Genomic DNA, 24,863 nt, shown 5'->3' with positions numbered 1-24,863 from the left:
ATATAATCTCAAGGTGCAATAAATTGCACTGCATGCTGAGTGTATTAGCGAAACGTGTAGAGTCTCTGCTCTGTGGGGAACGAGAGAGACGCGTTCCTGCTTCCCGGACGGCAGTTACTGGAAGTGCTGATGGAGCGGTCATGAGAGACGCCAACCGGCAGTGGAGGTGGTGAGATCCCGGTGGGCTGCTACATAAGAGATTTTTCTCCACAATGTTTTAAAGAATGTATCTATGCGAGTGCGCATTTTTAAGAGTGTTCAGATAAAGTGTATTTGTTTATACCATCTGCACGATTGTGTTTTCTCCGTCATTCCCGAGATCACCCACAGTCAACAGCTAGATCTGATTTGAAGTTTGCCACAGTATGGGAATTCCCTTTATATGACATACAGAATGTGAGTAAACACTCTAGAACAGGGGTGAGCAAACTTTTTATGCCGAGCCCCCCTTTTCATCCATGAAATTTCTCGGGCCCCCCCTGCCTGATGTAATCAAAATCACATGACGTCAGCGCACGTGAGCTGGTTCAGCCATTGAGGGCGAACCAGCTTTGTAACGCCCCCGCCACGCGTCTACAAAAAAAGTATTTATAGCACAAATTACATAACTTAAAAATAAATATTATAATATTTGTCTAATAGCGTTCCCATTTCTGCTGTATTATTAATCTCTCTCTTCCCGCCACATTAGAACACCTCAGGACCTCTCTAACCTCTTCCAGTCTCTCCCTGTATTTCTCACTCCCCCTCCAGTCCCTCTCTATTCCTCCCCTCAGTGTCTCCCCCTCCCCCCCCACTCTCTTTCCCTCCCCCCAGTGTGTGTCTCTTTCTCCCTCCCCCCATTGTCTCTCACTCTCTCCCTCCCCCCATTGTCTCTCACTTTCTCCCCTCTTCCAGTCTGACACTCCTCTTCCAGTCTCTCCAACTCCCTGTATTTCTCACTCCCCCTCCAGTCCCTCTCTATCCCTCCCCTCAGTGTCTCCCCCCACTCTCTTTCCCTCCCCGTGTGTCTCTCTTTCTTTCTCCCTCCCCCTAGTGTCCCCCTCCCTCCATTGTCTCTCACTCTCCTTCCAGCTATTGCCTCTCCCTCCCCCCAGTGTCTCTCTTGCACTCTCCAACCAGCTATTGTTTCTCCCTCCACCCGGTGTCTCTCTCACACTCTCCCTCCAGCCATTGTGTGTCTCTCTCCCTCCTGCCAGTGTCTCCCTCCCTCCCACCAATGTCTCTCTCATCCCCATCCCCATGTAGCTCTTTCACCCCCCCTCCCCATGTCACACTCACTCTCACCCCCCTCCCCATCTCACACTCTCACCCCCCTCATGTCACTCACACCCTCCCCATGCCTCAGTCTCACACTCACTCCCCCATGTCCCAGTCTCACACTCACTCCCCCATGTCCCAGTCTCACACTCACTCCCCCATGTCCCAGTCTCACACTCACTCCCCCATGTCCCAGTCTCACTCTCCCACCCCCCCATGTCCCAGTCTCACTCCCCCCCCCATGTCCCAGTCTCACTCCCCCCCCCCATGTCCCAGTCTCACTCCCCCCCCCATGTCCCAGTCTCACTCCCCCCACATGTCCCAGTCGTCCCCCCATGTCCCAGTCTCACTCCCCCCCATGTGCCAGTCTCACTCCCCCCCCATGTGCCAGTCTCACTCCCCCCCATGTGCCAGTCTCACTCCCCCCCATGTGCCAGTCTCACTCCCCCCCATGTGCCAGTCTCACTCCCCCCCCATGTGCCAGTCTCACTCCCCCCCCATGTGCCAGTCTCACTCCCCCCCCCATGTGCCAGTCTCACTCCCCCCCCCCCATGTGCCAGTCTCACTCCCCCCCATGTCCCAGTCTCACTCCCCCATGTCCCAGTCTCACTCCCCCATGTCCCAGTCTCACTCCCCCATGTCCCAGTCTCACTCCCCCATGTCCCAGTCTCACTCCCCCATGTCCCAGTCTCACTCCCCCATGTCCCAGTCCCACTCCCCCATGTGCCAGTCTCACTCCCCCCCATGTGCCAGTCTCACTCCCCCATGTGCCAGTCTCACTCCCCCATGTGCCAGTCTCACTCCCCCATGTCCAGTCTCACTCCCCCATGTCCCAGTCTCACTTCCCCCCCCATGTCCCAGTCTCACTCCCCCCCCATGTCCCAGTCTCACTCCCCCCCCATGTCCCAGTCTCACTCCCCCCACATGTCCCAGTCCCCCCCCCCATGTCCCAGTCTCACTCCCCCCCCATGTGCCAGTCTCACTCCCCCCCATGTGCCAGTCTCACTCCCCCCCCATGTGCCAGTCTCACTCCCCCCCCATGTGCCAGTCTCACTCCCCCCCCATGTGCCAGTCTCACTCCCCCCCCATGTGCCAGTCTCACTCCCCCCCCATGTGCCAGTCTCACTCCCCCCCATGTGCCAGTCTCACTCCCCCCCCATGTGCCAGTCTCACTCCCCCCCATGTGCCAGTCTCACTCCCCCCCCATGTGCCAGTCTCACTCACCCCCCATGTGCCAGTCTCACTCACCCCCCCCCCATGTCCCAGTCTCACTCACCCCCCCCCATGTCCCAGTCTCACTCCCCCCCCCCATGTCCCAGTCTCACTCACCCCCCCCCCCCATGTCCCAGTCTCACTCACCCCCCCCCCATGTCCCAGTCTCACTCACCCCCCCCCCATGTCCCAGTCTCACTCACCCCCCCCCCCCATGTCCCAGTCTCACTCACCCCCCCCCCCATGTCCCAGTCTCACTCACCCCCCCCCATGTCCCAGTCTCACTCACCCCCCCCCCCATGTCCCAGTCTCACTCACCCCCCCCCATGTCCCAGTCTCACTCACCCCCCCCCCCATGTCCCAGTCTCACTCACCCCCCCCCCCCCCCCATGTCCCAGTCTCACTCACCCCCCCCCCATGTCCCAGTCTCACTCACCCCCCCCCCATGTCCCAGTCTCACTCACCCCCCCCCCATGTCCCAGTCTCACTCACCCCCCCCCCATGTCCCAGTCTCACTCACCCCCCCCCCATGTCCCAGTCTCACTCACCCCCCCCCCCCCATGTCCCAGTCTCACTCACCCCCTCCCCCCCCATGTCCCAGTCTCACTCACCCCCTCCCCCCATGTCCCAGTCTCACTCACCCCCTCCCCCCATGTCCCAGTCTCACTCACCCCCTCCCCCCATGTCCCAGTCTCACACACCCCCTCCCCCCATGTCCCAGTCTCACTCACCCCCTCTCCCCATGTCACACACGCAGGAAGCAGGAAGCAACGAGATGCTGCTGTGTACTGTAGCACAGCGCAGCACAGCGCCACCTAATGGCCAAAAGAAAAATTGCAGCTGCAGACGGCTTTTTTCCCTCTGCTCCTGGCAAAATCGCCGCTGCTTCCTGCGCCCCCCCTAAACAATCTTGCGCCCCCCCAGGGGGGCGCGCCCCCCAGTTTGCGCACCGCTGCTCTAGAAGACCCTACAGATATTCCAAACATCTCACCTCTTGTACGATATTGGGCCATTGTTTTCTTGTCTCCCACATATTGGACATCATCCATTGCTCCGCTTAATTTGAGACTACCAAAATTAGATTGTAAAATGATTTGAGCAGGGGACTGTGTAACAATCCTATGTGCTGTGTACCATGCAATTTATTGTAATTGTGAAGCGCTTTGAGTCCCATTGGGAAAAGCACTATATAAAATAAAGTTATTATTATAAAAAAATAAAAAAAATTTCTGAAGTACTGTAATGTGTTTTCACCCCTGGACATTTAATATGGCTGTTGTTGGGGGAGGGAGGGGGGTTGAAAACCTATTCATTAGGTTACCATATGTCAGGGATTTCCCCAGAGAGGTCACGGGCATAGAAAAATGGAAATTCAGGTGTTTGGTCCCAAAGACAACTCTGTTGAATTCTGATTTCATAATACCTTGCTAAAACGTATGTACTATTTTTCCCCATTGAAACAACATAAGCCCATCCCTGTTGTATATGAGTTGCTAGGTTGACGGTTTGATGGCTTAGAAAAAGACCTTGCTCTAAAAAGACGTTTAAAGGGTGCTTTGATATATAAACACTGATAACTTCATTTCTCTACTACTTAAGACACAAGTGGTCAAATCTATAGATTCAGGCGATTATGACAGATGAAACAAGACTAATTATGACCGCTTTGCTCCTAAATTTGAGTGACAAATGTATTTCTGTCCTTGGCACCTCTTACCCATGTAGTGTGGGGTACGGTTGATTTGTCTTTTAGTAATGATACCGAATATTTATCTCTTATTACAGTATGTACAGTAGATGACGTCACATGATCTCATTTTTAATAAAGTCCTCCAAGTAAGCGTTGACCTGTGTGTCACCCTCTCTGTGATGCATTAGGTATGTCAGAAACCTGGCAATCGTTTATTGCCTTCTAAATGAAGCCTGTCACTTTTATGCCGCTGCAGCTTCCAAACGCGTTTCACCGCTCAAAGCGACTTCTTCAGAGGTATATGAGTACTAGCAGTAAACAGTCCCTAAATACACTACCGTTGCTAAGCAACCAGTAAACCAATCAGCTGCCAAATAGAACAGCATGCACTCAAAAATATATAGCAAATAAGGAACATTGTATTATAAATTCTGGGGCACTGTGAATAATATACATATGACAAATACAGATACAATATTAGGCTTACACAATTTCATATACTATATTAAAATGAATAAAAACCATGACAAAATTAATTAAATATAAAATAGTGAACATATTACTAGAGGAAGGACACATCATATTTATAATAGAAGACCAATGTGTCTAAAGTCACTAGATACACAAATGGGAGGGGGAGCGCGGGGGTGAGGGGGGAAGGTAAGTATATCAACTAATATTATAAAATCTAAACAAATTATAATTTTAGTATTATAAAATATTAATTTGTATCTAAAATTATTAATAAAAAGACGTCTCTAATTAAATCAGAAATGTCATTCTAAAATAAAGATTCCCAGAGTGTACATATTATTTACATATATGTAAGGGGACCAGAGAGAAATACAAAAAATAATAATCAGCATGTGGACTAAAACTGTACAGCAAAGGAATAAGAAGACAACCTACACTATTGTGATAGTGTCCAGACATTCGTTGAATCCACCAGGGTGTCCAGCATGCCCAACTGGTAGATCCAGAAGGTTTCCCTTCTACAAAGGACCCTAAACCTATCGCCACCCAATATATGGGGCGATATCTGTTCTAAATAGTTGGGGAACTAGGGTCCTTGTTATGGGAATTATTGCCATTCACCACATTGCGCCTTTGCTCTAGGAAGCATGTGCTCAGAGGTCTAATGGTACGACCCACATATTGTGGGCCGCATTCACATGAGATCATATACACAATGTGGGTACTAAGGCAATTTATATTCCCTTTTACTTTATACATACCACCTTTTGAGTGTGAGACAAAACTAGAGCTCAAATTCAGATGTTTACAGGTGATGCAGCGACTGCGGCCGCATTGATAATTTCCAGATGTTTTGGAAGATGCAGTAGATGTCAATATTCCTATGGTGGGAATTTTAGTAAGAGCCAGCACTCCCTTAAGACTCCTGGCTTTCCTATATAGCAGCGGGGCCCAAACTGGGGGGTGCGACCCTTAGGGGGGGTGCAAGACTGAGTGCGTGCGGTGGGGCGCAGGGTTTACAGAGGCCCAGCACGCTTCCCGAAGACACTTAAATTAAGTGCCAGGGGAGCTGCAGGGCCTCTGTAAATCTAACTTACCTTGGCTCCGGCGGCTTCTCACACGCGTCGCCATGCCAACGCAGCGTCAAATGACACCACGAGGTCATGTGACATCACCCACGACGCGAGGAACAGATGCAGACTGGGAGTGAGACCAGCTGAGAGAGCAGACGGAGCATAGCGCTCCCAGTCCCGGACTCCACTTTGTTGGCGTGGATCATTTATGATCAAATTGCTGTTTAATCAACTGACACCATGTGAGTGTGTTTTACCATATTTTTATTATAAAAAAAATTATATCTTGATCGCACTATGGTCGGTTTTCTTGTTCCATTCTTGCATTAAGGTGATTATAATCTATGGAAGCGTCCGGGATGGCGCCATAAATATACCTTCATACACACTATATGAGTGGGAAATTTGTGAGTACACAATTCATCAGATTTTTGAGAAAATCACTTTATTTCATATCACAGACATATTGCACTATATTCTACGTGTTTTGTCTTTTCATGCATCTGCGCTTCCCAAAATACCTGGATATCAGCAACATTCATGGATTGAGAAAACAATCTGAAATTTGGGTTGGAGCTGCAATTTCAATTATACTGGGGTGTATTTATCACTTAAAGCTCAATATTCATTGTTTATTTAGATGCACTTGATTGGTATATTTTATATGTTAAATTGTTATCGGTATTTTTATTTAAAAAATATCACTGATTATAATTAAGCGCCACATAGATAACAAACTGTTTTTTTTTGCACTTTTGTTAAATAGTCCCTGAATGTGAGGGATGTAAGAGTGTGTGTGTGTGTGTGTGTGTGTGTGTGTGTGTGTGTATATGTAATTATGTAAATATAAATAGCCCACAGTGGATACAGTGCTTTACAAAAGCACCGTACAGTATAGACACATAGTATCCTCATTTTAAGACACCCTGATGATCACCACCAAACTAATCAAATACAGTCAGGGAAACTAAAACGTTGACACATTGTGTGTCCACCAAAGAGACAGCGCGTCTACAGTGACGGTGCCTGGAATACAATGAAACCCGGCACTTGTGTCTCCTCGTTCAGCACCTTGGACAGCCGCCCACCCCTCTGACATCAGACCGCACAGAGAAGGCATTGCACCGCGCTGTCCCTCTATCTCATGCGCATATCCGCTATTCCCGGAGCTGCGCAGGAGGAGAGGCGTAAACCCGTCATGTTGTGGGCTACAGAGATGCACTCTGCGCCTGCGCCCTTCGCGTTGTCTATGGGTGGACTCTTCTAGTAAACACCAAGAGGAAGCTGACGGATCTTGGTAAGTGACATCCTCTGTGCTTGTTGGTGGGGGGGAGGGATCCCTTTTATGCACTTAGCCAGTCCCGGGATTTAGGGGACATTAACACCTCAAGTGTTAATTCTGGGTGTCAGATACCCTATTAATATCTGTTGCATTATTAAGGAGGATGTAGCCCCCCTCCCCCCTTTCTGTGGGATACTTACATTTATAGGACCTGTATATGAAGGTGGGGAGTAGATTTATTTTGGGGTTGGGAAGGGTAAAAGAAAAAGGAATTCTATTTAAAGGCATTTGATTTTTCTCCCCCTTTGAAAAATCATGAGCAGTGTTTTTAAATGAATTTGCCACAGTTTACAGCCAGGAAATATAAGGTGGTCTTTGTGCACCAGGGGGTCTATTTACCAGAGACTCCAGGCTGCAAAACTGGGCCGAAATCAGTGCAAAAAACGGCACCACACGTATCAAAGAAAAGGAATCTATTTGAAAGCAAAGTGCATTTTTCCTTTTGCAAATCGGGTGCACCTTTTTTCATGGGGTGTCTTGTGACTTCACATGGTCTATTAATTCTGGTCCTTTTATAGCCCATTTTTTTTAAGGTGTTGCTTTACATTATTTAGTGAATCTGGCCCAAATGTACCAGGCTCCTGAAAACTCTGTGTTGATTCACATGAAACTTATTTAGTTTTTTTTTTTGCTTATGTCTACATCAACATTCAGAAACATGTAAATGAAGACATCTGGTGAGATATACGGGTGTTGAAAAGAAGCAGAAAATGACAGCCGTAGATGCAGAAGTTGAAATATATTAGGTGTGGAAGCAAATCTTTCTGCCACTCCATGTAACCATTTCACAAAAAGCTCACTGTATTACCTAGGGCAGAATACGATAATACAGCGGCCCATATTTAATAAGTGGTGCTATACCACAAGACACCTTGCAACCCATTCACTTGAATGGCCTCTAAGGTGTTTTATGACATTGCATGTCTCCATCAATATGGCCCAATGGTGGGTAGACAAGCATGTGTAGAATGGTTACAACATACACCACTATTTCACTAACTTCTTTAGCAGCATGCTCAAAACGTTGATGTGTTTTGCCTTCTAATCCATCGGCTTGGTTGTGGTTTAGCATCAGTTAGTAGATCTGGACTTGAATAATTTATGTGACATGCCTGACATATGTTTCTCCCCTATACAGGTCACAGTTTTGATAGCAGTCATCCTTTTTGCAACACCATGGCTCAGTATGGAGCACAGAGGAACCCTTCTCACTGGGTCTCTCATATTACAGCAGCTGTGGTGTCTCAGCCAGGTACATCTGCATTATCTTATATACTTTGTATTGCTGGGCAATTTATCAAGTGAAAAGTAAGGGTTCTTGATGTTAATCTTAAATTAAACATCACTGTTAGAGCTTCCGGTGTAAATTTTCAAAAGCAGGGTGCCAAGTTCAATTTAGTAATGCTATACCATGTTATTATTTTTTTAGTTGATTTAGATAACACAGAATATGTGTTCTTTATGTTGATAATTAATAATTAGATTCAGTGCAGTAATTAAAATGAAGGCATATTACACACTGATGCTGTTGTACACAGTGTGGTGGTAGGGATGCACTGGGTGCATTGTGTTCCGAGGTGTTTGCACGACACCACTGGTGCTTCCTTGATGTCAGTGGTCAACACCCTGGTATAGTGGGGTGTACCCATGAAGTTACATGTAATTCTCATGCCACTGAAGGAACTTGCTTCCTGCCAGACAAGAGAGGCCTTGTGGCAGCAAATTGATGATGCTAGTGCTACGTGAGCTAGTGATGAAGGAGCTGTTAGGAAGTGCTTATTCTGCTCAGTTCACCATCTGAATAGTGCATCTAGCACTCCTCGCTTACGAAGGGAATGTACATCTTATGCAATAGTTATGATTTCTAACAGAGTGCTGGTATTTGCTGTGCTGTGTGACAGCAAATAAAAGTTCTGAATTTATTAAACATTTGAGAGAAAAAAAGATATTTGGATCATATTGCAGAAATATTTATACAGTACTTATACTTTGAAAGGAGAAGGCGAGATAGGTTTCCTAACATAAGTCCTTTTCAATATAAGTGATGTCAATTAAAAGTGGAACAGCAAGTGTGTAAGTAAAAACAGTGGCTCTGTGGACTTCTAAATAAAAACATAGTGGTACTTTATACCCTCATTCATTGACCACTATTCTTATAGGTTTAGTAGATTAGTTTACGTCTGTATTACTACAAATGCTCACAGTGTTGCAGAAACTTTTGTAAACTCCATAAACAATTTTATATTTAATATATTGAAGCATTTTTAAATAAAATACAGTGGATGCATGTTTATGCTACATGTTTACATGATTCAGATCTCACATTGCTTAATTTTGATGTTTTGCCATTCTAGCTAACCTGCCAGCACTCTCTTTTGTTGTTAGGAAGGAGAAATACTTTGGTGCCACACGGAAAGTCCCCCCTCTGGGAATAGCCTCTATTGTAACAAGGAATGTCCTATTGTCATAGAACACTACCCCAATATCACACACAACATCCCATGTGTCACAGATCATGCCATGTGCTTTATGCATAACTCAGGCCTCTGTGTGTGTCTAGAAAGGACTATTGTGTTAGAGCAGATTATTGTAAAAAAATAAATAATGTAATTTTAGTTGAAAATGCCCATCCTAGGTGAGATGAGTTCCAAAGAAGGAGCAGTTGATGTTTGTGTTTTTGTCTACAATTAGGAAATTAGATGTTCAGCATCTCCACCATATCGTGACGGTTTCTCCATACACTGAATACAAACTCTAGCCTTTAATATATTTGGTTTGTCTTTAACAAAAGATAAATCTAGGTTACAGTAGCTAATTATAATTATGTACAGTAAGTGGGTTCATAGATGACTTTGTTGATGTAATGTGACCTGTGGCCATAAGAGGGCACTCTTGCAAAACATTCTGGAACATCTGTCACATCTGGTCCTATCAGTGCATTTTAGCACCCTGTATGATAAATAAGACTACAGGTTACATTATATTTTAATCTAATTGCTTGACACACACTCATTCTCTCACACCCCTCCATAATACACTAGCATGTGGGTTTACTCTTTGCCTGGGCCACTTATACTTTTAGGGGTCTGTTCATTAAACTATCATAAGATAAGTAAAACATTGCTTGATAAAAAAAACAACAGTTAGTTGTGATAAAAAGTCAGATTAAAGAAGGATTACAATGCAAAAACATTGCTGCTACAAAATTAATTTGCATTGATTACATTTAATAAAATAGAAAGGATTCTGATATATGACAATTTCTTATATTCATGTTTAGAGAACTCACTTTGCAAAGTTCACCCCATGCAACTGATGAGAATTCTACAAAAATAAACAGATTAGCGTAATTATTTGAACCTTCATTTTTTTACAGTTTATCCAGTAAGTGTCGTTAAAAATGGTAACTTAATGTATTAATGGTTAATTAAATTAAACAGTTAGAGCTTCCGATATAAAGGAAACAAAAAAAATGTTTTTATAAAATAATGAATCACCTATATTTAATCTAATAAACATATCACTGACATTTGTTCAATGTGTTCATATGTGAGACATTTAACGTCTTACAGTCAACATTGGTATTGATGTATTTTTCAATACTGTTAGCATCTGTTCCCTATATATACTGCACACAGGCAGACTACCGATGTCCCGCAGGAAGTTGGTGATACAAATTGGCGAAATTTTGCCTTTCAATTCTTACCTTGCAGTTTATTGAGTACCATGTGAATGCTTTGATTTGCAGCATTTGCTCATTTACATACAAATTAGCATATTGCGCAGATTTGGAATGCCAAAAGGAAATGACTACCTAACACCTAACCAACAAAAGACAAACCAGAGCTTGAACCCAAACCTGCCACACCATGTATATTTGTGTCATAAAGAGTGCTGCTGGGATTGTGACTTGTGAAAAGAAAAACATTATTTATATATATAATTTGTCCTGTTGGATGTAGCACTGGGGTTTTTCGTTATATTACAGGGGGTCACAATCCCAGTAGCACTCCTTTTGACACAAATATATATGGTGTGGTAGGTTTGGTTTCTGAGCTTGCACGGATAGTGTGTTGTTTAATGAAGGGGACCCTTAATGATCATAGGCAAAGCAGTGTATCGAATCTTTACCAAGATATACTTGAATATTAGATTAGTGTGTAGTTCCCGGTACAAAAATCCTAACAATTAAACCTTCTGCTCCCAGATCTGTCCATTCTGGTGTAGGACAGTGTCTTTTTGTATCCTTCTAATGCCATTATAGCTTGAATACCATTTCAAAGACACAATAATATACAACACTAGGGAGACATAAAAAGAGTTCCGACATTACATCAGCCCAATTTCATATTGATTTCGGAGACATTACATTTACATTATATTTAGATTTTATATTTGCTTAGCAATGTTACATTTTAAGTAACAGATTGTTGTTGTGCTTTGTGTTGTAGTTGTAAGAGACCCGGCTGTTGTTGAACGAACAAATCTGCTGAACATGGCTAAACTCAGTATAAAAGGACTCATAGAATCAGCTTTGAGCTTTGGTCGTACTCTGGATTCGGACTATCCTCCTCTTCAGCAATTCTTTGTTGTTATGGAACACTGCCTTAAACATGGGCTTAAAGGTAAATATCTAGTGCCTACAGTATGTGGGATGTTAAAGCAGCAATATGGTTTGCTTCTCTAAAGCATTTTCTGAATCCAGGTGCCTACTGAAGCATTGGTTTTACCTTTGGGAGACCTCCAATATTGAAGCTGTTCACCAATTTTCGTGAATACTGGGAACATCTCTACAGAACAGACCAAATGTGCTCTATTATATGTATATCAAAAGGAATATATATATATATATATATATATATATATATATATATATATATATATATATATATATATATATATATATATATATATATTACACATGCTATATAGATTTATTTCAGCTGTACCCATACTAAACTATTGTAACATATTTGTTTGCAGTGAGAAAATCTTTTCTGAGTTTTAACAGAACAATATGGGGTCCCCTGGAAATTGTGGAGAAGTTGTGCCCTGAAGCAGAAGAAATAGCAGCCAGCGTTAGAGATTTACCTGGGCTCAGGTAAGTTCTTTTATACATGGTGGCTTTTTCCAGAAGATGGCTACTCCTTATCTTTGGCTCCGGTTCAATATGCCGTGAAGCTGTTTGTTCGTGACGGGCAAGCTCTTAGCTCTATTTAGATGTAGCTGCTTTGCAACATATCATTGCCTTGCGGCATAAATCCCATTGTATTTACTATAGTCCTACGATAACCAGAACCTTGGTTTATCCTTGAGATCTTGTTATTGTCCTTGCTCTTTCATGACTGATATCTTTGTTCCTTTCTAGGACACCATTGGGTCGTGCCCGAGCGTGGCTTAGATTATCAATGATGCAGAAAAAAATGGCAGATTATCTGCGCTGCTTAGTCATGCGTAGGGATCTTTTAAGGTTGGTAACAATAAAACATTTCTATTAACAATGCAAATTGTTTGTAATATTTAAATTGTCTTTGTTCGGTCTACAAATGACATGGTTCTTGTATAACTGAATTTGAGCTACAATTGGTCCCTTTATAGTGCTAATCGTGTTTGTTGGGCTGTGCATAGAATTTAATAGGTATGAGTCTCTGTCCTGAGGAGCTTACAGTGTAATTTAAGTGCCTGAGGCACAGGAAGATTAAGTGACTTTCCCAAGGTGACAAGGAGAGTTGACACTTGCATTCAAACGAACTTCACATACTTTAAAGACAGTGTTCTTACAACTAAGTACTCATTCGGACCCTTTTTAAACAGTTGTATCATGTAGTCATAATTGGCAAATCTGTCAAGTGCATTTTCCACAAGCCTGGTCTTGGCTACCAGTGGGAACCATTAAGAAGCCCCAATTTGGTAGTTTATCTAGGGACTGGATTTCTACAGCAATTGGCCCACATATTTCTATGAACCAACTATATTTCAGGATACTACTGAGATCTATGTGTAGAAAACCAGTGCTTCAGAATAAACCAGTCCCTTAGGTTTATGAGAATCAGCGCTGGGACCACTCCAAATATGCTTGAGTATATGGTAATAACCCTAATAGGGATGGGGGACTAGTACCTAGTGCTATTGAGCACAAATGAACAGTACACAAATTGTCCCATACAGTGAAAAGTAAGGGCATAAAGACCCATAAATGCAACTCACTGTGTTAATATCCAAGATCCATAGGAGCGGTCCCCAAGCACCAATCAGCGGCGTGCAATCCACCAGGTAGAACAACAGGAAAAGATGAAGAAAGGCAGTGCACTGCCTAGGAAGCAGGAGGAGGCTCACGGTAGCATAAAAAACACTTTATTTAATTAATGGATCAGACATGGCCCCTCACAGCAGCAGCAGGTAACACACCTACGCGTTTCAGGCCGTACGCCCTTTATCAAGGTGTACACCATGTACACCATGTCTGATCCATTAATGAAATAAAGTGTTTTTTTATGCTACTGTGAGCCTTCTCCTGCTTCCTAGTCAGTGCACTGCCTTTCTTCATCTACTACTGAGATGTGTTGCCAAGTGAGTGACATTGCAATGGGCTGAGACTCTGATTGATGTATGACTCGGGAACATTAGTGGATTGGCTGCTGTTTAAGGTAACCAGGCCTTAATACTATAAATAACAAGTCTCTTCAATTAGGTCTCCAAAGGCCAGATCAGAAACATTAAGAAGTAGAAGGGCCACAAGCTTATTGTAATGTCATTTTAGATACATTTAAAGACTTAAAAATTATTATATGTCAACATTTTACAAGCACCTGTACGATATATATATTTACATTATCTTAGCTTACACATGATTTTCAGTGTGAAAACTGCATTAGCTGCCTTAGCAACTGGTATGAAATAAGCAGAAGCCACATAGAGCCCAAGGGCCACATGATGACCATTTACAAGCCGACAGTGGAAGAGTTCTGGAATATAGGCGTGTGATCTTGGCCTGTTCCCAGAACAGTCAACAAAATGCATGCAGTGCCCCTCACATATACACACTTGGGCCAATATTTACTAAGCAGTGCCAATTCTATAAGCTAGAAACCACTGTAAGAGACGTGTGCAGAGGTACATTTAATGGAGACAAAGGCCTACTCCACTTTGGAGAATATCTAAACCTTTACTCCAGCCCTTTCTATATTCACAACAGTCCAACAATAAAGTCTCTTATCTGTTTCTGTTGTAGCTGTAGGGTAAGGCCTCTCTGCTCTCCTGGGTCAGCATCCTTGTGTGCTATGGCACTCTCTGTGTCCAGGTATAAAGGTCTTGTCCCCTTGTCTTGCGGTCAGCATACAGTTCTTTTGTGTGCATCAAGACATCATATTTTCCTCCGGTCAGCCCAGTTGTGGGCTAAGGAAATCTCTGCAGTCCTCCTTCTCCTTATGTCAGCCAAAATGTGAGCTAAGGAATCTCTCTCCTGTTTCTCACATCAGGCTTTTCTAAATGTCCTAATCAGCCAGGTTGAGTCTGGTTGATTGCCTGTGTGCAATTAACCAGCACACTGCTGGATTTAGAAGCAGTTTCTCTCAAACAGTGATAAGTCCCTGTTACAAACATCTTATGGCCTATTCAAATTATTGGGACATGAGGTGTCTCCCAGTGCTGGAAGGTATCTTATGGAATAGCACTGCTTAATAAAAATGGGCCTTAGCCACTAACAAACGCAAATACTCTAGAAAATATTCTGACACACACTCAGACACCCACATATACTCAGACACAGTCAGACACCCTAACAAACACACACACTCACCCATCCTAACGAACACCTAATCACAAACATTCTGCCACCCTCACATGCACACTGACACAAACGCACAGTCACTTTACTATAAATCACATGACTCTGGAGTGTCCCTGGCACAATGACTATATCATATATGGATACCAAAAAGGGTTAACAAGACCCTGAGAATTTCAAGAATGTTTGGGTGTACACAGGGAAAGTGGATGGACCAAATGATTTTGATTTGCCATCATTCTTCATGTTTCTTTTAATAAGAGAAGCAGAACGCTACAGAGAAAAGCAATAGATGCATAACAACAGTGTCCTTCATCAGGCTCTGAACATTGAACAGGCACTCAACAAGCCCAGCATTGTATCTCACAAAGCCACCCGTGTATAACAGAACATTAAAAAAAAAGAAACATTTTACTGCCTTTAAATCGTATTCTGCAGGTCACATTACAAATAAAATGAGTCGATCAAGTGCAAAATTGATCTAGCTACCCTGGTCTGGTGGACAACTGTATTATTTGTAGATTGCTACAGCTTTTATTAGACCTGCACACAAATTATTCATAAATGTTATTACATCTTAGCTTTCATGACTACATGCGCGATCAATGAATCAATGCACTTAAGATTATCAAGGGAGGTAAAGCACAATTCATAGGGCAACATGCAGGGTGGATCAGTGCCATATGATCACTACAGTAGCAATCACAGACCCTGAATTGGAATGTCTAAGGCCACCGACATTCCAAGTGAATGGTCCATAAATTGTACTGAGGTTTATCCCTATTTAGTCAATCTGGGTCTTTGCGTTAAAACGAATTGTCCTACCAAGTGGTCACCTTGGTATATAACTCTCTAATTTAAAGTAATCTGTGTTTTCTTCAATAGTGAATTTTATGAAAATCATGCAGTAATGATGGAAGAAGAAGGAACAGTTATTGTCGGCCTGTTAGTTGGATTGAATGTGATTGATGCTAATCTTTGTGTGAAAGGAGAAGACCTGGATTCACAAGTATGTTCCAGTTTCATGTTTGAAAACACTACATATGAGAATACATACAAGTCAGACAGCATTTCTAAATTATAAATTGTGTGTGTGTTTCACTGGGGGGGGAAGGACCACCCTAAGAGGTCCAAATACAAATATATACTGAAAACACAAGAAAAATGCCTGCTACAGACTGAAATGAAAAAGAGTACTATAATTAGTGAATAAACTAATGTATTACTGCCACTAATGGTGCTTGGAACAAAATAGAATGAAAACAGAATAGAGAAAAAAGTGTCTCATGTAGCACTCAAGTATACTCAAAGATATTATAAACATATACATTTTATTAGAAACATCACATCAAATAACATGTAAGTTTAAAACATGAGTGTATGCATTATATATATATATATATATATACACACACACACACACACACACACACACACACACACACACACACACACACACACACACTGGTCGACAAATCACCAAAAAATCTTACTCGCCGAACAAAAAAATCTACTTCATGTAGAGGTATCAGTACCGTGTTAGCCGAGCTTCAATAATCAAAAAATAAATAGATGATACCGTTCTGTGGCTAACGAAATGCTTGTACCGCACTCATAGCATTTCGTTAGCCACAGAACGGTATCATCTATTTATTTTTGGATTAATATATATATATATATATATATATATACTGAGTTAAGTTATGGTGAGTAAAAAAAGTGACAAAAACCCTCCACAGGAAAGCAAATATGCAAATATAGCTGTATGCTCATCTGCATGTCTTAGGCAGGTCTGCAACCCCGCCTTTCCCCATTATCACCCAGCATACAGCACTTCCACTGCAGCAAGGGATTCTGGGAAATGACATGCAAATGAGCACACAGTGTCACTTTTTGGGCAAAAAGTGACACTGTGTGCTCATTTGCATGTCATTTCCCAGAATCCCTTGCTGCAGTGGAAGTGCTGTATGCTGGGTGATAATGGGGAAAGGCGGGGTTGCAGACCTGCCTAAGACATGCAGATGAGCATACAGCTATATTTGCATATATATATATATATATATATATATATATATATATATATATATATATATATATATATATATATATATATATATATACACAGTGTTCGACAAACCTATACATTTGCTCGCCCCGGGCGAGCGGATTTAACCCCCGGGCGAGTAAATATTGGCCCAAGCAGCACACGTTTGGTACTAGGTGGCGAGTAGATTTTTTGGTGATTTGTCAACCACTGTGTGTGTGTGTGTGTGTGTGTGTGTGTGTGTGTGTGTGTGTGTGTATATATATATATATATATATATATATATATATATATATATATATGTGCATTGGCTTTAGGGTTGCTCGTTTAATATGAGCTGGAGACAAAAGGTGGCACTTTGTGCTCATTTGCATGTCATTTCCCAGAATCCCTTGCTGCAGTGGAAGTGCTATGTGCTGGGCGATAATGGTGAAAGACAAGGTTGCAGACCTGTCTAAGACATGCAAATGAACATATAGTAATATTTCCATTTGATATTATATATATATGCATACATACATACATACATACATAAATACACATAGTTAAAAAGAGTGGGAGGGGAGAGAATTACTAGTTTATCTTATGTATTTTGTAGAAAATGAACTGCAATATTTCAATTTTTATGGTAGATTGGGGTGATTGATTTCTCCATATATTTAAAGTCGGATGAAGATGATCTTGCCAAGGAAGGAAGGTAAGGTACAAAGTACTACTGACATTTTGCTCTTCTGCAATTATTTATATTCCTTAGTTAGATGTTACACCAAATCTTACCTCTCTCTGATTCCCTGTTACATACGCCTATAACATATAGTATCTCTTACTGTGCATGTAATGTCTTGTATATAATGTATACCCTGTTCACTTAATGTAACTATGTATTTGTAACCATGTAGCTGTCGTCATAACTCTATGCCCAGGGCATACTTGAAAATGAGCGGTAACTCTCAATGTATTACTTCCTAGTAAAACATTTTATAAATAAATTCCCGAGTGAGTTCAGCTAGTCATTTCTCCCACATTTTGTGAAAGCTAACATAATGTGGGATCTTATGATACAAATATAATTGTTAAAGAGACAATCTAAGCATCACTTTAGAACAGCGGTGCGCAAACTGTGGGGCGCGACCCCCAGGGGGGGCGCGAGACTGCCGGTGGGGGGGCGCGGGGTTTACAGAGGCCCCGCGCGCTTCCCAAAGGCACTTAAATTAAGTGCCGGGGGAGCTGCAGTGCCTCTGTAAACCATACTTACCCGTGACTCCGGCGGCTTCCTTCTTGCGTCGGAGGGCGGGTAATTGGTGGTTAGGGGGGGCGCGGAAGAGAGGGGACCGCCGGCAGGGGGGCGCAGGGAAAAAAGTTTGCGCCCCCCTGCTTTAGAAGACAAAAAAATTGTATTAATAAATGCAGCCTTTGATTACCTTTATTGACAACGAATTACCTAAGCTGCCGATCGATTCATTCTCCCGTAATCAATCAGCAAAGATCCCGCTTCCCAGAGTTCACTAAATGGCTGCCTTTCAGTTTCAAATCAATTCTTCAGTCAGTGTAACTCAGCAGCCACTATATATTCTTATATTACTAAGGTAGCATTATCTATTGTTATAGTTTGAAGCTCAAATGCTGGGAATGTTGGTAACAAATGATCACAAACCGAAAAGGATTGCAAATATCTTGCACTGCTGGGAAGGTGGACTAAAACCTGCTATAGAAATCAAAGGATGCTCAGTATGTTATAACTCCATTAAAAATGGCATTGAAGAGGCAATCCAAGGAAGACTTTAAAAATAATTGTTTTAATATACAGTATGCAGCCATTGATTACCTTTATTGAAAACTAATTACCTAAGCTGCCGGTCGATTCGTTCTCCCGTGATCGATCAGCAAAGATCTTGCAGGGTTCACTAAATGGCTGCCTTTAACTTTCAGTCAACCCTTCAGTCAGTGTAACTCAGCAGCTACAATGTATTCTTAAATTACTACGGTAACATTGTCTATTGTTACAGTTTGCAGCTCAAACTGCTGGGAATATTGGCAACAAATTATCACAAACAGGAAAGTGTTACAAATATCTTGCACTGTGGGGAGGTGTGTTAAAGCCTGCTATATAAAAATTAAAGGATGCTCAGCATATTAAGTCTCATTAAAAATGGTATTGAGTAGAATAATAAAAATGTAAAAATGCAGTAAGTATTATCTAATACTACAAAACTGCTTTATTTAAAAAAAAAAAAAAAGCACATGTAGGATATTGACTGGATTTCTCCTTTAAGAGATTAATTTAAAAAAAATGCAGTAAGTATTATCTAATACTAAAAAAAGCACATGTAGGATATTGCTTAGATTGTTCTTTTAAGAGATGATTTTTTTTTATAATCCAGTAAGTATTATCTAATACTAAAATAATTCTTTAAAAAAAAAAAACCACACACACACACGTAGGATATTGCTTGGATTGCTTTTTTAAGATACTGAAGCGTGCCTGAAGGGTTTTGCTTGGTATTTGGGGAGTGGCAGTAGGAGGAGTTAGGGAGGTACATGATTCACAGATTATAATGAGATATATCAATTTCTACATTTGCGTGTCACATCCAGGGCCGTTGACATATTTCTCGGGGCCCAGGCCTAGAGTTTTGACCCCCCCCATGTCGGCGGCCTTGCGAGCCCCACTTAAATACCCCTCCTCTCACCCAATCCCGCTCTCTCATTCCCCCCTTCACACTCTTTCCTCCCTCCACCCCTGGCCACACACACTCTTTCCTCCCCCCTCCCCACATACATTCCCCCCCCCCCCACCGATACCCATAGCATTCCCCCCCACACCCAAAATGCAATAGCCCCCCTTCCCAGAGCCAAAGTGCAATACCCCCCTCTCACACACATAATGCAATAACCCCCCTCCCACACATAATGTAATAGCCCCCCCACACACATAATGCAATAACCCCCCCCCTTCCCCACACATAATGCAATAACCCCCCTTCCCACACATAATGCAATAACCCGCTCCCACACATAATGCAATAACCCCCCCTCCCACTCATAATGCAATAACCCCCCCTCCCACTCATAATGCAATAACCCCCCCTCCCACACACACATAATGCTATAGCCCCCCCACACACACATAATGCAATAACCCCCCTCCCACACATAATGCAATAACCCCCTCCCACACATAATGCAATAACCCCCTCCCACACATAATGCAATAACCCCCCCTCCCACTCATAATGCAATAACCCCCCCTTCCCACACATAATGCAATAACCCCCTCCCACACATAATGCAATAACCCCCCTCCCACACATAATGCAATAACCCCCCTCCCACACATAATGCATTAACCCCCCTTCCCACACAATGCAATAACCCCCCTCCCACACATAATGCAATAACCCCCCTCCCACACATAATGCAATACCCCCCCTTCCCACACAATGCAATAACCCCCCTTCCCACACACAATGCAATAACCCCCTCCCACACATAATGCAATAACCCCCTTCCACACAATGCAATAACCCCCTCCCACACATAATGCAATAACCCCCTCCCACACATAATGCAATAACCCCCCTCCCACACATTATGCAATAATCCCCCTCCCACACATAATGCAATAACCCCCCTCCCACACATAATGCAATAACCCCCTCCCACATATAATGCAATAACCCCCCTCCCACACATAATGCAATAACCCCCTCCCACACATAATGCAATAACCCCCTCCCACACATAATGTAATAACCCCCCTCCCACACATAATGCAATAACCCCCCTCCCACACATAATAACGCCCCTCCACATACATACACACACACACACACACACACACAATGCAATAACGCCCCTCCACACACACACACACACACACACACACAATGCAATAACGCCCCTCCACATACATACATACACACACACACACACACACACACACACACACACACACACAATGCATTACGTCCCCTGGCGGCAATCAGAGACCAGGCGCTGGCGGCCCAGTGGCTACCAGGGGGGGGGGCCTGCGGCCGGACGCAGGAGTTGGGCCTGACCTCTGTCTGGGCCCAACTTCCAGCGCACAGCCGGGACCCTCGCAGCCGCCGGGCCCGGGACGCTTGTCCTGGCTCACCCCCCTGTCGGCATTCCTGGTCACATCTTATATTTGCATCAAATACAGGACTTTTCTGGCTAGTCATTTGCATCAAATATAGAAAACACTCTTACATTTGACTCAGACACAAACATGGAATGGAGAAATGCGTTAAAACTAAATTCTATTGGCACTTTCTTTACATTGATACATCTACCCCCACGTTTTACATATCTCTAGTACAGGAGTGGCCAACTCCAGTCCTCAATGGCAACCAACAGGTCAAGTTTTAAGGATATCCCTGCCACAGGACAGGTGGCTCAATCAGTGTTTCAGTCGTTGACTGAGCAACTAATTGAGCCACTTTGCTGAAGCAGGGATAGCATTAAACTTGACCGGTTAGTGGCCGTTGAGGTGTGGAGTTGGCCACTCCTGCTCTAGTATTCCCACATAGATATATGTCCAGTGTAATATGGTGAGAGAACTCTCTCCATCCCCTTTCAAGGCAAAGGGGTCTCTATCCTCAAGGCAAAAGTGGAACAATTCAAGGACGAGACAATTACACCAGATGTGTCACAGAAAAAATACTAGTTATTTCAATTAGATATTTTTATTTGCAACAGATTTAGCTCCCCATACACCAGCATATATCTGAGAATAAGTTCAATTCAATATGTATGTATGTCTTTATTTATATAGCGCCATTAGTGTACATTGCAGTTCACAGCAGTAATACATGTGACAATCATATAAATAACAAATAATACAAATAACACATAATAGGAAGAAGTGCTTTCAGACAAAGTGATATTAAGGAAAAGGAGTCTCTGCTCTAAAGAACTTACTATCTAATTGGTAAGTAGGAAGAGCATACAGAGACAGCAGGAGGGTATTCTGGTAAGTGTGTCTGCAAGGGGCCAAGGTTTATGTATGAGGTGTATAGTATCCGCCTCGGAGCTACTCATGCTTCGTTAAGCAGGTGTGTTTTAAGGTGGGTCTTAAAGGTGGATAGAGGGTGCTAGTCGGATATTGAGGGGAAGGGCATTCCAGCGGTCTGGGGCATTCAATGAGAAAAGTTTAAGGCGGGAGAGGGCTTTAGATACAAAGGGGGTAGAGAGAAGACATCCTTCAGCAGAACGCAAGAGTCTGGATGGGGTATAGCGAGAAATTAGGGCTGAGATGTAAGGAGGGGCAGAAGAGTGTAAAGATTTAAAAGTAAAGAGGAGAATTGAGTTGAATAAGCTGTACAGCTGTGTTCCCTTCACTTAAGAAGGTTTATGTTCCATCTTGTTGTAAATCTTCTTGAGGAACGGAACGGTCCCCAGAGAGAGGGGAAATATTGTATGACAGAGGAAAGAAGATTAGAGGACACAACTGAATTTGATTAGACAATAAATAGCACACAATTAGATTGCCAGCTCTTCGGGGCAGGGACTCCTTGTCCTAAATGTCACTTTTATGTCTGAAAGCACTTCTTCCCTTTGTGTTATTTGTGCTCATTATTATTTATATGATTATCACGTGTATTACTGCTGTGAAGCGCTATGTACATGAATGGTGCTATATAAATAAAGATATACAAGTTTAAAAAATAAAAGACACTGAATCCCACTTTTGGGGTCTGTCATCTCGTGGCAGCAAAACTAGGCACAAATAGTGCAAACAAAACCAAACAGATTTAATCATAGAAAAGGTGTCCTATTGAAAGCAATGTGAGTTTTTCCTTAGATAAATCCGGTGTGACTCTTTTGCTCCAGTTTAATATCGGGGAGACTTCAGTAAATAACTCCCAATACTTTTAGCTTTAAGTTCATTTTGACCTGAGTTGCATGTTTAACATGATCTACAAGTTGCAATCATTATAGGATGTGTCCTTTGCATTACATTTTATGTATAATGATCAAATATTCCTGTGTTAGAAACATGCAGATTTCGGCAATCCTGGACCAGAAGAACTATGTTGAAGAGCTGAACAGACAATTGAAGTAAGTTAACACGTATTTCCTATACATTTATACACACAGATAGAACGAGTCAAGCAAAATCATAACCAATGTTAGAGACAAGTCAAAACCTGCAGGTGTGTTTTATTATTTTGTTGTCACCTGCAATATTGTTTGGAATAGATTAAAAATGTTTGCCACTACCAAATACTTCTTGTGGAACCCCAGGGACCCACGGAACACAGGTTGTGGATAAAAATGACTTTTTTTTATTTACAAACTTGCAGTTTTACAGAAAATAAATGTTTATATTACCATTATCTTGCAGTCGCTAAGTAAGTGAATGAGCAGACAGGACATTAGATGATCGGTCATCAGAAACACCGCACTCAGACCTCTAGCGGTAGGCACATTAGCTGTTGAAAACGCCACCTCTTACAGTAGATGCCAGCAGCCAGAATTCTCTCTCATCATCCAGCTAATGGTAGAAGAGGAATGGAGGAATGACCTCCCAAAACAGGGCTCAAAAGCATATACAATGGCAACTAGAAGAATGCATATGCATATTTCAATTCAATAAAGAGTAGAAAGTGTCCAATGTTATTCATCCGGAACAATATCAGCTGGGTCCCATTATGCTCCTATAAAGGGTATATCCCAAAATAATGCTAAGGGGAAGTCTGGAAAGACCATATAACAAGGTCAACCAGACCCCCAAAATGCTAGTGAACAAATCCCTGGAGCTGGATCAAAACAATGTACACAGGTAAGTGATACATTGTATTACTCACTGCTTATTGATTGAAGAGTAAGTTCCTGGACGAGCGTGCAAACAGTCTGATTAGCGACAGCAAATAAGAATTCTCCCACACAGGAAGGGGCGGCTGTGCACTGCAAGTATGGATGTGCCAAACTTTGTCTCTTTGACAAAGTGCTTTGTTGCACAAAACGCGTCAGAGGTTCTCCTCGAGGTTCCTGTTGTTATTGTATGGCACAGTGACTACAATAAAGTACTCGCTTTAGTGACCCGGCAGTTATCAGCTAATGGTAGAAGTCACCCTGGGACAGATAAAGGGAGTTGGGCATCAAAGTCTTCTGTCTGCAACAAAATAAAAAAATCGAACCAGATTTACCAAAAAATAATTTATCCTAGGATAGGGGTGCACAAACTTGGGTGCGGGGTGCGAGATTCTCTGCGGGGGTTACAGAGGCCCCGCGCGCTTCCCAAAGTCATTTAAATTAAATGCCGGGGGAGCGGCAAAGGTCTCTGTAACTTCCCTTACCTTGTAGGAGAATATAAAATGTGATTGGCAGGAATTTAACCCACAAGCATATGCATTTAAAGCCTAACCTAAAAAACCCTGTCACACCTTATCTGCAGTGCACTATTGTTTTCTTGTTTCCCTTATCTAGCGGCACTGTTAGCAGTCTCCATGCAAGAATCGATACATTAGAAAAGTCAAACACAAAATTGATTGAAGAGGTAATATTTCTTGAGTATCTCATTGTAAAATCCTCCAGTGGCTTTTTTTTCTTCCAAAATGCATCAAAGAAAAAAATCTACTATCACCCTGCCTGACTCGCCCCGCTGTGCGCTGCTACTTTTGTAAACTACATTTTAAAATGCATCAAAGAAAAAATCCCATTGAAAGCAATATGATCATTTTTTTTTTATAACGGGGTGCAAAGTTTTACTTTAGATTTGCACCACTCTTGACTTGATACATGTACCCCAATGTTTTCTTATGTTGAATTATATTAATTTGAAAGTATTTGATTGCCATGTGTATCTCCTATTTGTATTTTAGTTAGCAATAGCCAAGAACAACATTATTAAACTTCAAGAAGAAAATCATCAGTTAAGGAATGAAAACACAATGATTTTGATGAGGGCCCATCATCATTTAGAGGTACGTACATTTTAAGTATTGAGTGTGTATTCT

The 24,863-nt window shown here is 42.5% G+C and overlaps 1 protein-coding gene across 2 annotated transcripts in view; it reads left to right on the top strand.

The window, feature by feature from the left end:
- The first annotated feature begins 6,870 nt into the window (after positions 1-6,870).
- RUFY2 (RUN and FYVE domain containing 2) overlaps positions 6,871-24,863 on the top strand; it is a 31,200-nt gene continuing 13,207 nt past the window's right edge. The window contains exons 1-11 of one of the 2 annotated variants that reach the window (XM_075610898.1): positions 6,871-7,006; positions 7,706-7,797; positions 8,190-8,303; positions 11,503-11,676; positions 12,035-12,152; positions 12,420-12,521; positions 15,723-15,846; positions 17,514-17,578; positions 22,897-22,962; positions 24,334-24,403; positions 24,729-24,830. In XM_075610898.1, coding sequence (XP_075467013.1) covers positions 8,228-8,303; positions 11,503-11,676; positions 12,035-12,152; positions 12,420-12,521; positions 15,723-15,846; positions 17,514-17,578; positions 22,897-22,962; positions 24,334-24,403; positions 24,729-24,830 — 897 coding nt within the window. In that variant the 5' untranslated portion in view covers positions 6,871-7,006; positions 7,706-7,797; positions 8,190-8,227. The remainder of the gene's footprint in view (positions 7,007-7,705; positions 7,798-8,189; positions 8,304-11,502; positions 11,677-12,034; positions 12,153-12,419; positions 12,522-15,722; positions 15,847-17,513; positions 17,579-22,896; positions 22,963-24,333; positions 24,404-24,728; positions 24,831-24,863) is intronic. The other variant, XM_075610899.1, reaches the window with a different exon arrangement.

Source organism: Ascaphus truei, chromosome 8 (assembly GCF_040206685.1).
Source record: "Ascaphus truei isolate aAscTru1 chromosome 8, aAscTru1.hap1, whole genome shotgun sequence".
In the NCBI taxonomy this organism is placed as follows: Eukaryota; Metazoa; Chordata; class Amphibia; order Anura; family Ascaphidae; genus Ascaphus; species Ascaphus truei.
The sequence above is the reverse complement of the archived record's forward strand: the minus strand, read 5'-3'. Positions and strand labels throughout refer to the sequence as shown.